General features: G+C 46.0%; 2 protein-coding genes across 2 annotated transcripts; both read right to left on the bottom strand.

The window, feature by feature from the left end:
* Window positions 1-3,942: 3,942 nt before the first annotated feature.
* On the bottom strand, window positions 3,943-13,447 carry Jtbr (jumping translocation breakpoint protein JTBR). The gene is made up of 4 exons (XM_077698805.1): window positions 13,251-13,447; window positions 12,872-13,016; window positions 10,324-10,406; window positions 3,943-4,246 (listed from the first exon to the last, which is right to left on the bottom strand). The coding sequence occupies exons 1-4, from the start codon at window positions 13,430-13,432 to the stop codon at window positions 4,090-4,092; spliced, it is 567 nt and encodes a 188-aa protein (XP_077554931.1). The 5' UTR covers window positions 13,433-13,447; the 3' UTR covers window positions 3,943-4,089.
* A 762-nt stretch (window positions 13,448-14,209) lies between these two features.
* On the bottom strand, window positions 14,210-15,460 carry LOC144169569 (E3 ubiquitin-protein ligase CHFR-like). The gene has a single exon (XM_077698804.1). It carries the CDS (start codon window positions 15,344-15,346, stop codon window positions 14,384-14,386), a length of 963 nt encoding a protein of 320 aa, XP_077554930.1. The 5' UTR covers window positions 15,347-15,460; the 3' UTR covers window positions 14,210-14,383.
* Between the last annotated feature and the right edge of the window lie 695 nt (window positions 15,461-16,155).

Genomic DNA, 16,155 nt, shown 5'->3' with positions numbered 1-16,155 from the left:
CAGAACTTTCTGGGCTCATATGGTAAGCTTTGCCTGGCTTCTTCCTCATGCCTGCATCCTTTCTGCAATTTTCTGCATTCTTTCTGCAATCTTTCTGCCCAAATGATAACGTTAGATCACACTACACGGCCTGAGAGCTTTTTGAGACATCATTCCCGCCCGTTTAATTCTGTTTACTACTGTAGCGCTGCTCCGTACTTCATAGAAAAGGACCATTTGTGTGCCAGAGTTAATATACCAACAATTCATAGTAAATCGTATGCCATGAAAACCAACTGTTGCTCATGTTCTCTTAAGACGAGATCCATAATCTGCTCTAGAAACTTCAACACCGCGAACTGACAGGACGAAAGACGAGACACACAAACGACGTAGACGGGCGCTCTCGTCTTTCGTCCTGTCAGTTCGCGCTGTTGAAGTTTCTAGATCATGAACCAACTAAATCGCACCAGAGTCTTGTTAAGCCATAATCTGCTGTTTTGAATATGCTGCAGGTACTTATTTGCTGGAGCAGAATTTTGCATAGCTAAGGCATCTCAAGTCCATGTGCTACTACAGAACTTAAAGGGGCCACGCAGATAAAACACAAGTTTGGTTTATTCGAAGGGTTGCCTCGTTAGAATCATACTGGCACCACTTTTAACATAAACTTCACTCCAGGGATTGGCCATGCGACCCACTGGCTCATTTCCCGAAACAGAATTTATGACGTCATATGTGCCAGCTCTGCGATTGGTCGAGGCCGGCAAAAGCAAACGCGAATTAGGCAGGGCTTATCAGCTTGCCAAACGAGCTATTTGTGCTTAAATTTAGGTCACATTCTTTTTATAGCAGTAAGAATGGTGAGATAAACAATAGTAGTTACGAAAGTACACGTAAACATAGAAGTACTGACGCGTACTGCTGTTGGTACTGCAAGCACTATGCTTGTTTTAGCTGCACAGCACTGCGGTGCTTTGGGGTTGTCTCACACAACACTGGCCGATTGGTGTAAGCGGCGTTGTCTTACGTGACTCTGCTTGTCGAGGATACCTCATGTTTCACGAAATGATCATTTTCTAATTGAACAAAAACAAGCCAGGTACAAATACGGTCAAAAACAAAGGAAAGGTAGAAAACGGCCCGCCACGGTATGGTGGCGCCGTCTACGTTGACTAACGGTAAACAAGGCACTGCAGCCCACCACCAAGTTTAGCTTGAAGACCCGTTCTTGTAATGCAATTGCAGACGTCATGGAAACACACGATTTGGCAGGATAATGAAAATTTGAACTTTAATTAATTTCCGATTAATTTAATTAATTCCCGGACAAGCGCTAGGGGCACTATAAATAGGGTTGTTCGTTTTCGGGCATAATCAAATTTGACCTGGTTTTTACACCCCGAACATCTGTCAGCAGTGAAACCCGATTTCTTCCCGAATGGACCTTTTCAAAGTAGCGATATGCACAATCGTGCGCTTACGGTCTGCCTTTCTTAACTGGTTCTTGCTGGAAGAAAGCCCCATCAACACAGCTTTCGAACTCATTGGGTATTGGCATGACTTTACCGCTCGATACTGCAGGCTGGCAAATGCGGCACTAACATTGCTGTGCCTACCTAATGGAAGCTGTGACGTCACGATAACTTTCTCCCGGCTGAGATTCGTTCAACGATTGGACAGGCCTCGAATGGAGGCTGACATGCAGCGCATGCAGATGTTAATGCATGTAAACAAGGACATGTAAAAAATACACGACCAGCTTTTTGGGAATAAAATGTTTAATTTCTTGGAGGTTCTCAATTCCCTTTACTGTCATCATTACCGAATCATTTCAAACAAACGCAAAATTTCAGAGAGTACATGCTAGAAAACACCGACGCGCCCCAATTACCTGCTTTAAGCGAACATCAATTTCAACACGTTAAACATAAGCAGCTCATGATACCTTCTGACAAAATGAACCGAGTGTATTTACTTAGTACATCTCCAGATATATATAAAAAAAAAACAACAACAAAAAAACAGAATTTTGGAATGTTTGTGCCAATAAACCAGATTTCTCCCCGATTATCAGTATAAAAAATAGCACCCGATTTTTACCCCGATATTAAAAAAATACAAAACCCGAAAATGAACAACCCTAACTATAAAACACGAAATCTATCGAATAAAACAAAATTTTATTTTGTCTGCATGGTGCCTTTCATGAAATTACCCCATGACAATGACAAGAAGTATTCAGTAGGAGCGTGTACGATTGTATCACATACCTAATACTAACACTAGTAAGGGTATTAGACAGCGTTTGATAATGCTTCTAAAGTACAAGTTCACACACTTCACTATTAACCCTTTTAGCATCAGATTATTTCAAGGGTGACACACTTGCCGGGCGATGTACATACGACATGGCTGATGAAAATGCGATAGCATTTAGGCACGTCAGACACAGAATGTATCTCCTACGGCATCACTGCAACGCCAAAAGGTTGCATTTGCAGCTGTTTACGGCCCACAACCACGAGATTGCAACACAGTTTTCTCACTTGCTCAGTGTCTGTACTGTGATCGTTGTCCCTTCCTCCATCAGCATAGGAAGTTGGCCAAGAAGTTAGCAATTATCCATCATAACTACTGCCAGTGTCTCATTTTACCAAGCAGTGGCAGATTAAGCTCTGGCGAAGCATAAAGAACACGCTCCTGCCAGTTCAAACATTGCTATCCGCATGATATTAAAGCCCAATCTGCGTTCTTGTAAAGGAGTTTGTACGGCGACGGTGGCAAGCAGTGAGTATCGATGAGTGAAACATTGCTGGATGTGTAAGATTGCCCTGAGTGGCGTTTGCCGCAGAATTGCAACTCAAAATTTAGCTGCGCTGAGCTCGCAACACTCTTTACATGGTTGTCTGCCAACCTTTATCTAACAACAACAGCAAAAAAAAGATGGACACAACGACAAAGGATACATTGAGCTTGTCTTCTTGTTTTATTCCAAGCAAATGCAACGCACAATGCAGCTATTGCGGCAGTGCTACTCCCAACAATCACTTGAACATAATGCTTTACTGAACTTGTCTAACGAATGCTCTACTACCTTCTGACATTGTCACCCTATGAGAAGGTAGGTCTATAGTTTCTGTGCAATATCATTTCACTAGGATGCATGTGAAAAGGGCACAGTAGCATGAAGTATTTCGTAGCCTTATTTCCATATTTGCATAATGTGAAATTGTAGCCTGGTTCACGATATTACTTGGTATGCAAATTACTTGATTTTTCACAGTGCATAAGTTGCGATACTTGCCAGAGGCAGCTTTTTTTTGTTTGCAGGTGGACTTTACTGCTTCATAAGGGTAGGCCACTAAAAGGGCTCACTGCTTGGTTACACGGCAAGCGATGTATCTGTAACCTCATTATACTTCAGTATTTACAAAAAGAACGCTTTGGTGCTTTCGCTACTATATTTGCAAATCGTGCTAATAATTATTGTTCTCAGCAAAGAAAAAAAAAAAAAAAAAAGAGCACTTGCAGATTTATGTGCCAAAGAAACAATAACCCAAAAGGTGCTCAAGATTAACTTTGACTAATAAGAATTACAAGCCTGAAAAGGCTCGTGAATCGAGGCATATTTGTATTTCGCCTTCCTTAAAAACACAGCCACCAAGGTCTGGAACTGAAATCGCCAGCCAGAACACTTCTACAAGCTTGTAACATACAGCAAAAGAGTGTTTCAGGGACCAGGGGCACAATTCTGAGTTTCGTCCATTTCAACGCGTCCCCCTCACGTGATCACCGATTGTCTAATGGCAGACAATCCGGATGCGACGCAAAGCATGGCAGAAGATTGCTTGCACACATCAGGTGCCCTACAACTAGAACCAGGCCATGATTTGAAATGGAGGTAAAATATTCATTTCAAAAACAAACACAGCTCGGAACTGCGCCCTCGATTTCCTTTCACAATGTCAGACAACCAGCCCAGCATGTTCGGAGTGACCAGAATGCCTGTTTACTGCACGCCTTGTGAACATGTCGGAGCGCCTCTATAAATAAGCTTGGGGTGAGATTATCGTTCCCCGGCCCGGGGGGAGAGGGAAGGCACCGTCGTCAGACGCCCGCGGCCACCTGCTGCTGGATGCGCTCCATCATCTTTCGGTCCAGATGCTTCTGCCGAAGCACCACCGAGAGCGAGCTCACAAGGCCCACGGCCAGCATGCTGCCTTCGAAGATCCAGAAGCGCTGGCCCTCCTTTTCATTGTCACACCTGAAGGACGAGGCAGCAAAGAGGCAGAACACTCACAAGAACGGCCAGGCTTTCTCCAAGCATGACTACTGTATTTATTCAAATATATAAGGCAAAGTTTTTTTTTTTCCAAAATTCGTAGTCTCAAAGTTATACCCCGCCGTATATACAAAGCTCAGTATGTATGTATGTGTGTATATATGTGTACAGTCAAACCCGTTTATAGTGAATTGTAATATGCAGCGCGATTTTTTCGATGTATCCAACAGTTCGACGTAGCCGAACCCGCCAATAACAAGTTTCTTGTTACGAGTTCGCAATGCTCGGGACCCCCCCCCACATGCAGGAACGAGCACAAAAAACTTTGTCATTACCATGCACAAAACAATCCCCATTTATTGCAAGCTATAAAGCTACTTAACTGCCTACTTCTCAAAAAAAAAAAAAAAAAAAAAAAAATTTAAGAATGGTGATTCTTGTTTTCACTTTTGTTTTGGCGGCGTCAACTAGCAGAGAATTCTACGACATCGTTTGCACCAGTTCGAGACCGTGTCCCTCAATATTGAAGCAATATTGACGGAAGACATCCGCTGCCGAAAGCGCTTCATTAATTAAGCGTCGGACGGCTTGACATCCTCTGCCTCTTCGGTGCTTTCAGCAGCACCAGCTGTCATGACATCGGCGACGGTGCCTTCGTCCGAGGGGCTCGCAGGGATGGCAACGTCATCGTCGACACTCAAGAACATCTTGAAGGACACTCCTTTAGGCATAGCATCAAGAACGTTGGCAAGATGTTCCCACAGTTCACCGATGCTGCCGTCTTGGTCAGGGCTCGCTGACTGGTCAGGGCTCGCTGACTGGTCAGGTTCCGTCGTGAGTCCCGTGCAGTCGGAAACAGTTATGAAAAGTGTTGAAATTACTCGTGCCGGTGTGAACGGCGACTAATGATGGGCATGTACAACTACAGGGTTCGTACGGGCTTCAAAAGCAAAAATTCAAGGACTTTCCAAGGACCAGAAAACCCATTTTCAAGGCCTCCATCCAATGTTTTATCTGAGATTATTTATAACTTTTTCAACTCAATTCCAAATTTTGCTATTGCCCAATACCTAAGCACATTAGTTCACATTTAGATAGGCGCTAACGGGTGTGTGAATGCTCCCCCCGCTTTATTTTTTATTTCACAGTTGGTATTTAGAGGTCTTTCTTTTTTCTTGGTGTTTTTCTGAGGCTGTTTGATTTCTAAACTTCATTAAAGTTGCCTGCCTCTTCTTTGTCAGCAAGAGTATGAGCTGAAATTAAATCAGCAAGTGTTGCTGCAAGGCAGGACGAACTATGTACGCGTCCACCATTTGCACATAAAAGCAAACGCAGATGGAGCGTATGAGGCACAGCAAACATGCAATGAGCGGCCGTCCACAGACTAAATGGAACATGCAAGATAGAGAACAGAAGCCGGCTTTCACTGGATTGTATTGTGACATGGATTCTATTGAGGAGTGCTGCTCCCAATGTTGCCTCGTAATAATGACAATCCACCAAACTCGTAATTTCACGCAATACACTGAAACTTGATTGTTACAATGTTTCTTTACATTTTTACACCTAAAACCCACGACAAACACTCTAAATTTTTGTAGAAAGACAGGGCCATTGGTTCTCTCGAGAAATATCAAGGGTTTTCAAGGACCATTTAAAAATTCCAGGACTTTCCAGGCCTTGAAATTGACCCTTCTAAATTCAAGGGTTTTCAAGGTTTTCAAGGACCTGTGCGAACCCTGAACTATCATCATCAGCATACTAAATGCGCGTTAGCTCTATCGCCATCGCCTGCGCTTGGGGGGTCTCGCCGCCATGCTAGCCTCGGTCGCCGCCTTTGTTCCACTGTCCAGCTACGCAGCTACGTCGGCACGCTAGTCACATGGCTATTTTTGTTTCTACGTGCGTGACGAGCTCCGGAAGCAGCATGAGAAAGAAACGGAGGCAGTTTTCTTTGCAAGAAAAAGTGGACATTCTTCGTCAAGTGGACGCTGGGAAGAAACAAATCGACATCTCGAAGGAGTGGGGGATGGCACCATCAACGGTTGCAACGATTTTGAACCCCCATCGAGAACTGCTGGAGGAAGGCCGGCCTACTTGACACGCCACCTGAAGCCGAACACATGGTGCCAGACAGTGAAGAATGCGATGCGTGGGATGAAGTCGCAGAAAAGCTTGCTGTGGACGCTGCAGTCACCTTTGAAGATTACGTGCAGTGCGACGATGAAGCATGCACGTCTCTGAAATGACGACTGAAGACATCGTCAACACCGTATGTCGCGATGACGAAACCAGCGACGAGGACGCTGAGAGCGACAACAATGACGCTGAGACAGGGTCCGCAAGCCAAGGCAAAGAAGCCGTGTCTAACTCCGATGTTTTGCAGTGCGTAACAAAAATGCGCACTTTTTTTAGCAGGTGCACCAATGCCACCGAGGCAGTGCACAAGAACGTGGGCAGCTTCGAATCGTTCGTCTTGCACCAGTTGAGTGGCACACGTCAGGCAAAGATAACCAATTTCTTCAAATAAACGTGCATCCAGACCCGCGTTAGAGGCTAACGCGATTGTGCACGTGTTCCCAGTAAAGATAGATGGATGCTTTTGTTATGTTCACAATTATTACCACGCATTTTTTACTTTTTCACTATAACGATTATTCAAAATAACAAACTATTTTTAGCGGTCCCTTGAAATTCGATGTATCGAGATTTGACTGTAGTTGGTTGAAGTATAAAATGCACGAGAGTGTCCCACACTGCTTTTGCTAATTTAGGAGTGTACGGAGAATGGAGGGGATCATTTCGAAGAAGTTTGGTTGTAAGTTAGTGGAGAGGGTGTCGAAGAGAATCTGCCTCTATTTTGAAACAGAGATCTAATGTGCACCTGCTGCACACCACGCGAGCTGCATTGCTGACAAATTTTAAAGTTTTTTTTTTTTTTTACAGGTCTTACTGCGTAGAAAAAAAAAAGTGCGCATTTTTGTTACGCACTGCAAAACATCGGAGTTAGACACGGCTTCTTTGCCTTGGCTTGCGGACCCTGTCTCAGCGTCATTGTTGTCGCTCTCAGCGTCCTCGTCGCTGGTTTCGTCATCGCGACATACGGTGTTGACGATGTCTTCAGTCGTCATTTCAGAGACGTGCATGCTTCATCGTCGCACTGCACGTAATCTTCAAAGGTGACTGCAGCGTCCACAGCAAGCTTTTCTGCGACTTCATCCCACGCATCGCATTCTTCACTGTCTGGCACCATGTGTTCGGCTTCAGGTGGCGTGTCAAGTAGGCCGGCCTTCCTCCAGCAGTTCTCGATGGGGGTTCAAAATCGTTGCAACCGTTGATGGTGCCATCCCCCACTCCTTCGAGATGTCGATTTGTTTCTTCCCAGCGTCCACTTGACGAAGAATGTCCACTTTTTCTTGCAAAGAAAACTGCCTCCGTTTCTTTCTCATGCTGCTTCCGGAGCTCGTCACGCACGTAGAAACAAAAATAGCCATGTGACTAGCGTGCCGACGTAGCTGCGTAGCTGGACAGTGGAACAAAGGCGGCGACCGAGGCTAGCATGGCGGCGAGACCCCCCAAGCGCAGGCGATGGCGATAGAGCTAACGCGCATTTAGTATGCTGATGATGATAGTTCAGGGTTCGCACAGGTCCTTGAAAACCTTGAAAACCCTTGAATTTAGAAGGGTCAATTTCAAGGCCTGGAAAGTCCTGGAATTTTTAAATGGTCCTTGAAAACCCTTGATATTTCTCGAGAGAACCAATGGCCCTGTCTTTCTACAAAAATTTAGAGTGTTTGTCGTGGGTTTTAGGTGTAAAAATGTAAAGAAACATTGTAACAATCAAGTTTCAGTGTATTGCGTGAAATTACGAGTTTGGTGGATTGTCATTATTACGAGGCAACATTGGGAGCAGCACTCCTCAATAGAATCCATGTCACAATACAATCCAGTGAAAGCCGGCTTCTGTTCTCTATCTTGCATGTTCCATTTAGTCTGTGGACGGCCGCTCATTGCATGTTTGCTGTGCCTCATACGCTCCATCTGCGTTTGCTTTTATGTGCAAATGGTGGACGCGTACATAGTTCGTCCTGCCTTGCAGCAACACTTGCTGATTTAATTTCAGCTCATACTCTTGCTGACAAAGAAGAGGCAGGCAACTTTAATGAAGTTTAGAAATCAAACAGCCTCAGAAAAACACCAAGAAAAAAGAAAGACCTCTAAATACCAACTGTGAAATAAAAAATAAAGCGGGGGGAGCATTCACACACCCGTTAGCGCCTATCTAAATGTGAACTAATGTGCTTAGGTATTGGGCAATAGCAAAATTTGGAATTGAGTTGAAAAAGTTATAAATAATCTCAGATAAAACATTGGATGGAGGCCTTGAAAATGGGTTTTCTGGTCCTTGGAAAGTCCTTGAATTTTTGCTTTTGAAGCCCGTACGAACCCTGTAGTTGTACATGCCCATCATTAGTCGCCGTTCACACCGGCACGAGTAATTTCAACACTTTTCATAACTGTTTCCGACTGCACGGGACTCACGACGGAACCTGACCAGTCAGCGAGCCCTGACCAGTCAGCGAGCCCTGACCAAGACGGCAGCATCGGTGAACTGTGGGAACATCTTGTCAACGTTCTTGATGCTATGCCTAAAGGAGTGTCCTTCAAGATGTTCTTGAGTGTCGACGATGACGTTGCCATCCCTGCGAGCCCCTCGGACGAAGGCACCGTCGCCGATGTCATGACAGCTGGTGCTGCTGAAAGCACCGAAGAGGCAGAGGATGTCAAGCCGTCCGACGCTTAATTAATGAAGCGCTTTCGGCAGCGGATGTCTTCCGTCAATATTGCTTCAATATTGAGGGACACGGTCTCGAACTGGTGCAAACGATGTCGTAGAATTCTCTGCTAGTTGACGCCGCCAAAACAAAAGTGAAAACAAGAATCACTGTAAACACAACACAGATCACTTAGTCATTCAGGTAAAGCACAACACAAACAGGATGCCCAGATACTGTAGTTCAGGGAGGTCGTGGGATGGCAGAGGCAAGTTCCCCATTCTCTCGCAGTGAGGCTGAGATGAACAGTAGCTCCTCACAAAACTTCTGAATCAACACAAAACACATGCCCATTACGAAAAGCATAAAAAATAGCTGATGATTACGATACTCCCTAATGCGAAATTTTTGCACAGCACAAACTGCAGTCTTCTCGTTGATGGCGCATTCCTGCTGCATATCAGGAAGTGATTGCCGCATCGGGGAACACACGAGGGGAGTGTGTCTCGCGTAACCCTCTGCATACCACCCTCCCCCTCACACTTCCGCCACACTTTCTTCCTCCGTTTTCCTGCCCATTGTATCTCGTCTGGCTTCGGTGTCCCCTTCGTCCGCTCGGCTACAACAAGGGATGACGGTGACACAGAACCACAGTAGCGGGTGCTTAAGAAGTACTGCGCACTAAGATTCTGCATGCCTCCTTTTATCCTTTTGTTACAAAATGAAAACAAATAATGTACCTATCACCATGTATTCGAGCACTTAGGAATCCCCAATCCTCAATCCTCCCTAACAATTCTCAATATTGACAGGTGTATCTCAGAGACAAATGTGCAGACAGGAGCACATTGCAAGCATTCTCCCATATTTTCAGGGTTGGGATCTTGGAAGAGAACGAGCACTAAAACTATGTTATTACAACAGCACACATGTTGTTGCTGCCTCTCGTGTGGTTAGTTACCCCAAAGTTGGTTTGCTCACTTCACCTCTGCCGTCTAATATTTCCCCCCTATATTAATACTATGCCATAAAAAGAAGTAATGTGTAAATGCAATTCTATGAATACAACCAATCGAACAGGCTTCCACAAATCCACTATTTAGTAAAAGTTCCAGAAGAAAAAAACCGGGCATTAGCCTAAACAAGGAGTATAAACTGAGTGTTTAGTTCCCGGCAAAACACTACACCAAAGATTTAGCAAAACGCATCTGTTGGAAGAAATGTGGCCCAGAGTGTGTAAAAGTAACCGGCTTATGTGACATGCAGACGATGCATCTTTCATACCTTCGGTAAGCATCCCCAGAGTTCTTGCATGTGACAAGCTCCTTGTACTTTGACTGGATGCAGATGGGAAGATGTTTGCTTGCCTGGAAGACAACAAATTCGAAGACAAATTAAGACAAATAGCAATTGATGGACTGGGACTGAATATCTGCTCGAACAAGAACACATATTCAAACGGCATAAGTGGGATTCGCAAAATAGCTTGTGCAGTGGTATAAGACGTCAACAGACTTCTATGCTTTTTGGCCTCAGCCACTGTGCCACTACACAGGGTACACCAAGGGGTTGAAACTTGGAGTGGAAAAACTTTGTGACGCGTGTACGTATGGACAAATTTTTCCCTAAAGTTAGGCACACAGGGGGGATACAAGAAATACGAACAACAGAGTGCACAGCTTCCTATACATACGATGTTATCTCGCTGCCAAGTTAGAAAGCGCTGCGCAAGCGCTAGTCTTTTACACATTTGAGAGTACAACCTGCCCTTACATTGGATGCTGGCTCAGTGAGGTGATGCAGTATATTTCTTTAGTTGCACATCAACACCACTGCTCAGCTGAGCAAGAAGACACCTACGAACCAGACATCAATTTTGCTTTCTTTGCTTCAAGTGCTAGATAGGACGGCTGTCTCGTCGTTATTGACAAGAGCCACACATGCATGCTGCCATGCTGATGCACGTTTATTCAAATGTGGAATGTGAAGTGTAGCACAAGGCAATGGTAGTTTATTTTTTCTCACTGAAATACGAATGACACTTGCGTGTATAAAAAGAACACATTTGACAGGATGCTCCTGCATACCGAAATTCACTTGGTGGCACAGTGGTGTAAAAGGTGCAGTTAAAACATGACGCACCACTCCATTGAGCAGGCATTTGATTTAGCAGTAGGCCGCATTCTCAAGCACTGTGATAAACTTGCGCATGGACAGAGCTTCCAAATACACAAGCCAGATAGTGTATAGTGTAGCATGAGTGCTCTGCTGTTCGTATTCCTTTGTATCCCCCCCTGTACATCACATTGTGCGATAAAACTTTGGGAAAGATGAAAGTTGGATCAGATGCGCGTATACACAGCAGAACCCCAGTGTAACAAGCTCGGATATATCAAAGCATCCTTTGGCATTGTTGAGTTCTCATGGAAACAAGGATTGAAGGAAACAGACTGGCTGTGTATTAGGCATTTTCCTGAAGTGCTCCAAATCTTTGACATTTGTGAAGTTCAGGAAGGTACAAAGGAAACGGTAAGAGTTAGGCAAGCCATACAGCCCTGAAACCTCGACCGCCTCACTGTATCGGCCTACTGAGATGTACAGTTACTGCACGTACTCCTGTAGAATTTTTGCAATTGCAGAAATAAAAAGGAGCCCATTTATGCTAACGAGATATTTCCCTGCAAGAGTTGCTGTATTGCGGTGTATTTGTTTACAAGCAGCAGCACTGCTCGGTTTTGCTAGAAATACTGCTCAAAGATGACGCTCCTGCCCTACTCCACTGTGTTGCAATGACATCCCTCAACAGTGTGCGATACGTCAGGTGTCGCACCTTCAATATGACTGCTTCACACGAGCCGGCCATGCTGCTGCTGTGACAGGGTCAGTAGCCCACTTGGTTTAAAAGCCGCGATATCGAAGCCAGGCACTGAATAGAGATTATTTTTCAGATGCAACAGTCTATCAAGGCAGCACTGGACACCCATCAGCAGAGTTGTAAGAACTGACTTAATAAATTACAAGCACTGCAAACATAAGATGTTCACAATACATCAGACACTCTGTACTACAGATATGCGTGAAGATTCATTCGCTTTTTTTTTTTAGTTACACTAACCTGCAGAAAAAGAATTATTTTCCAGGCCTTTCAGACGGCTTATTTGCCTCAAGTGGAACCATTTCGTCCCCTTTATTCTGTTGTATCGCTGCAACTGCTCAGTGCGCAAATTTCTCGCTTTTTCTTATCCTGTGTTTCAGGTATGGTGGTGCTGGTGTTTTCTCCGTGCATGCACTCCTGACAAAACTTCATTTGCCATTCTCTATTTGAATTTTGGTGCTGGCGAACGCCTAATAACAAGTAACATCGGGCTTTCCGTCCATTTTGTTTCTGTCTGAAATGAGTTTCAGCCTCAGTGCCGTATCATTATCATACACATTTTCTGGTAATCTCCTAACTGCAACACTCACATGACAACGATCGCCTGCCATTTAGTATTTTATACCACACCAAGCCGGCCGACATCCTATTCTGCAATCGCCTGCAAGAACTAAACCCCATTACAGCACAGCTTATCCGGGTGGTTAGGCACGAATCTTATATTGCGTTTCAGTTTTAAGTTTAGGCAGGAAATGGCATACAAGATACAGCGCAGTTGCCTCCTTTCAAGTTGAGCGTACTAACCGCATTAGCGGCAAAACGACACAAAGCAAAGAACGGTAAGGTCAGTGCGGAACCGCTGACGATGGCACTTTCACGACGCAGCAAAAACACCAGACAGCGACAGCCGGCTGACGAAAGTCGCGGCAAAGTTACACGTCAGGCCCAGTTACTCACCCTCTCGAATTCGGTGCAAGGCATGCACTTCTGCTTGACGACATACTCTTCCCTCTCCCAGCAGCCCTCTGATGAATTGGAGCCGTTCCGATCACTGTCGTGGTCCGACAGGATGCTCTCCAGCGTCAAGATCATGAGGCAGGCACTGGAGCGAAGACGCAAGGGCGGCTCATTACTTGCGATTACACAGCTCGTCTCGCCATAACAATAACGAACGTTATAAAAAGATTCCGCATAACTACGAACACACAGATGACGCTCTCGTATTTGTGAACTGCGTCTCTAGGCGATTAAAAGTGTTCGTGGGTGTGCGGTCATGCGAAAGCGCTCGTGCGGAATTTTAAGGGGGAGGGCGATGGAACGCCGCGAGCCAGCTTACCCTATCAGAAAGACGGTGAGGAATATTATGCGTTTCAGGGAGCACACTTCGATCATACTTGGTCCAACCGCGTCATTTGAGACGGTTACTTTTAACCTTGAGTTGAAGTCTCCCAGGCCGACGAGCTGGACGGCGCCATGTTGTTTATATGTCATGTCGCGTTGCTTGAAATCGAGCAGCATGATCGGCCGCTAGTAGAGAAATGAAATTCACTGTAAGTCATTGTTGTCTACCTAGTTAGCATTATCATGCTTAAAAGTGAAAAAAAAAATGCCTTATGACAAACTTAAAATTTTATTGCACAACCGCAAACGTTTCAGTTTCCCGAACGGCCTTGAGATGCGGCTTAGTATCGGATAAACTGAACAAAATAAATAAGTTAACAGCACTAACTCAATTATTGGCCTCCAACAGTTACTAGTTTTTAGAACTGTTATCCAAACTACCCCGAACTAAGGTGCGGTGTGAGTTATGAAAAGGCGTGGATGGTGCGCCGAAACCGTACCGACGCAGCTTTCCAAATAATGTATTCTTTTTCGACACCGAGGACTATGGGTATGCGTCGTTTTAATAAAGCTGGAGGGGTTTACCGTTGCCAGGGGAGGAGGGCGGTTAATTTGGTGTTTAGCTGTTGTGCGAACTTTAACAACGAAAAGGCAGACACGATTGCCTTCGCTGTTGCCTAAGGTATCATCTGTACCAAACTAGCCCGACGTCAAGCTTTAGTTGTGTGAAACACAGCAGCAGTTACTGTGAACGATTGACAGTGTGTGCCACCAAGAAAAACTATTTTCAAGTAAACGACACGCCCATTTTTCACAGCTAATGTTTACAGGCAGTGCCAACATTTTATTTCTTCAAGCAGAAGCCACATGCTCATGATTACAGATGACCAAAATACGGCACAACCGGAAAACTCTATTCACTACGGTACCCTGTGACCCCTGTCAAACACCTGATAGCATTCTGTTGGGAACACCGACGTTTATTTCTGTACAAAAGAAAAAAAGGCAGTAGAAGGGAAGAGACATGCAAGAAAAGAAAATGACCGGGAGGCACTGATGAAAGCACATTCACAGATGGCCAACGTTTACAGCGACACTTCACAAGCACGGCATGCACCACCACGGCTCTCAGTTTTTCGCAGCACCACGGTGGGAGGATGCAGCTACCCTCGAGCGTGCTATATTGGCCCTAAACTGCTTCAGCTCTGGATTGAAATCGACCAGTTCGTCGATGATGTTGTCGACCACAAATGAGCGCGTGACCGAGCTGATGGTCACAAGGCAGAAAGGGCAGCTATTCTTCTGCTTCTGCCAGTTCTGGATGCAGTAGGAGCAGAAAGTGTGACCGCACTGCAACATGGCGGCGTCTACGAAGAGCTCGCTGCATATAGCGCACGTCAACTCGTTTTCCATGATACTTTCCACCCTGCGCACAACGCTGTCACCCGTGGACAACCTGATCTTTTTGGTGTTCTTGGCACACGAGTAGCTCGGGCCGGCGGCGGCGACGCAGCCGTTAGGCGTCAGCGGCCCCGACTCGAGAGCGAGGTTGTTGTTGGCCCTGTCCGAAGTGAACGCGGGCGAGCCTTCACTTTCGCTGTCGTCAGCAGCGCGGCCTCTCTGGCGCAGTACCCCGATCTTGCCGGCGCCGTCGGTTTCCATCGGTTGGTGGCTCGCGCCACCGCTGACCATGAGCAGGAATGCCCGCGGCCTGGCATCCGTGGAGCGTTGACCTGCGCCTCGTTGGGTTGTGGCGACTTCGTCTGTGACGAATCGAAAAACTAGGTTCGTCCGCTGCGGCGGCCCCAGCGAAATCACGTCGTCCGGCTGCAACGTCTGCGGCCGCTCGGGGTCAACTCGCTGGCTGTTTACGTACACACCGTTCATGCTCGAATCGTCCGCGACTTTCCACAGGCCCGATAGGTCGCGGCTGAAGACTGCGTGGCGTCGGGAGACCATGACGGAACGCACGCATATGCTGCAGTCACTGCTGCGCCCCACAACTTCAACGTCCTTTTCGAGCACCAAGCGAGCAGGAAGCGGTCCATTTGCGTCGATAACCTGGGACCCGGGCTTGGCCGGGGCCGCCATCGTGGCGAGGCAGCCGCGGAACGAGAACGCACAACCGTAGCGTCCTAGTAACCGAAGCGCCGCACTTAAACGAAGTTAGCAGCAGGCGCCATATTGAATGAATGTGGTGGCCAGAGCAGGTTGCGAAGAAAGGCGATATCTCGCGGTGTTTGCCTAGATAAGCATGTTCAGCCCGCGGATAGGCCGCAACGGCGACCAAAGCACCAAGAGAAAACGTACAACAAAAAAACCCTGCGCTGCAGAAGCCCAGGAGGAAAATAAATTGAGTAGTCGCTAACCTCCCAGCTTGCAGCGAGGACTACGACGTAAAAATTATCGACGAAGTGAACAAATACGTTACGTAAAAACCCAACGACCGAGCGTCGACTATCTCAACTGTTTATTTGCACCGTAATTTACAAATTATTTCATTTAAAAGCAGTATTGAGATAGACAAAAAAGTGGGCGTCTTAATTTGTGATTACGTCACAACGTTTATGCCACATGACAATCAAAACGTTTGCGCGCGTGGTTTGATTTGTATGTGAACGCCGTTCCCGCCAGGGCCGAACTAGAGGGCCCGGCCACCGTGGCTTATCAAGTAGAATCGCAGCGTAAGCATAGAGAAATTTCTTTCTCTATGGCGTAAGTACAGCTTGTCTTTCTGTTTCTGTCGCCAGTGCTCACGGGCATTTCGTTCTGAGGTGGTCTCATGGGTTTTTTGTAGTGGTTCTACGCGCCTGACGCCCACCTACTCTGCAGGAACCCGATATTTCGTCGTCCCAGAGCGACATTAGCATTTACACGAAAGCCTGAGATAAAATACACAT

The sequence above is a fragment of the Haemaphysalis longicornis genome, unplaced genomic scaffold (assembly GCF_048455015.1).
Source record: "Haemaphysalis longicornis isolate Haplotype H1 unplaced genomic scaffold, Haemaphysalis longicornis Haplotype H1 scaffold_2, whole genome shotgun sequence".
Taxonomy (NCBI): domain Eukaryota; kingdom Metazoa; phylum Arthropoda; class Arachnida; order Ixodida; family Ixodidae; genus Haemaphysalis; species Haemaphysalis longicornis.
Note: the sequence above shows the minus strand (reverse complement) of the source record. Positions and strands in the feature narration are given on the sequence as shown.

Coding starts and splice junctions, on each gene's coding strand:
- Jtbr (XM_077698805.1), bottom strand. CDS start 13,432: ATGCTGCTCGATTTCAAGCAACGCGACATGACATATAAACAACATGGC. Junction 13,017..13,250: donor CTCACCGTCTTTCTGATAGG/GTAAGCTGGCTC, acceptor TCTTCGCTCCAG/TGCCTGCCTCATGATCTTGA. Junction 4,247..10,323: donor TCTGGGGATGCTTACCGAAG/GTATGAAAGATG, acceptor CTCGTCCTTCAG/GTGTGACAATGAAAAGGAGG.
- LOC144169569 (XM_077698804.1), bottom strand. CDS start 15,346: ATGGCGGCCCCGGCCAAGCCCGGGTCCCAGGTTATCGACGCAAATGGA.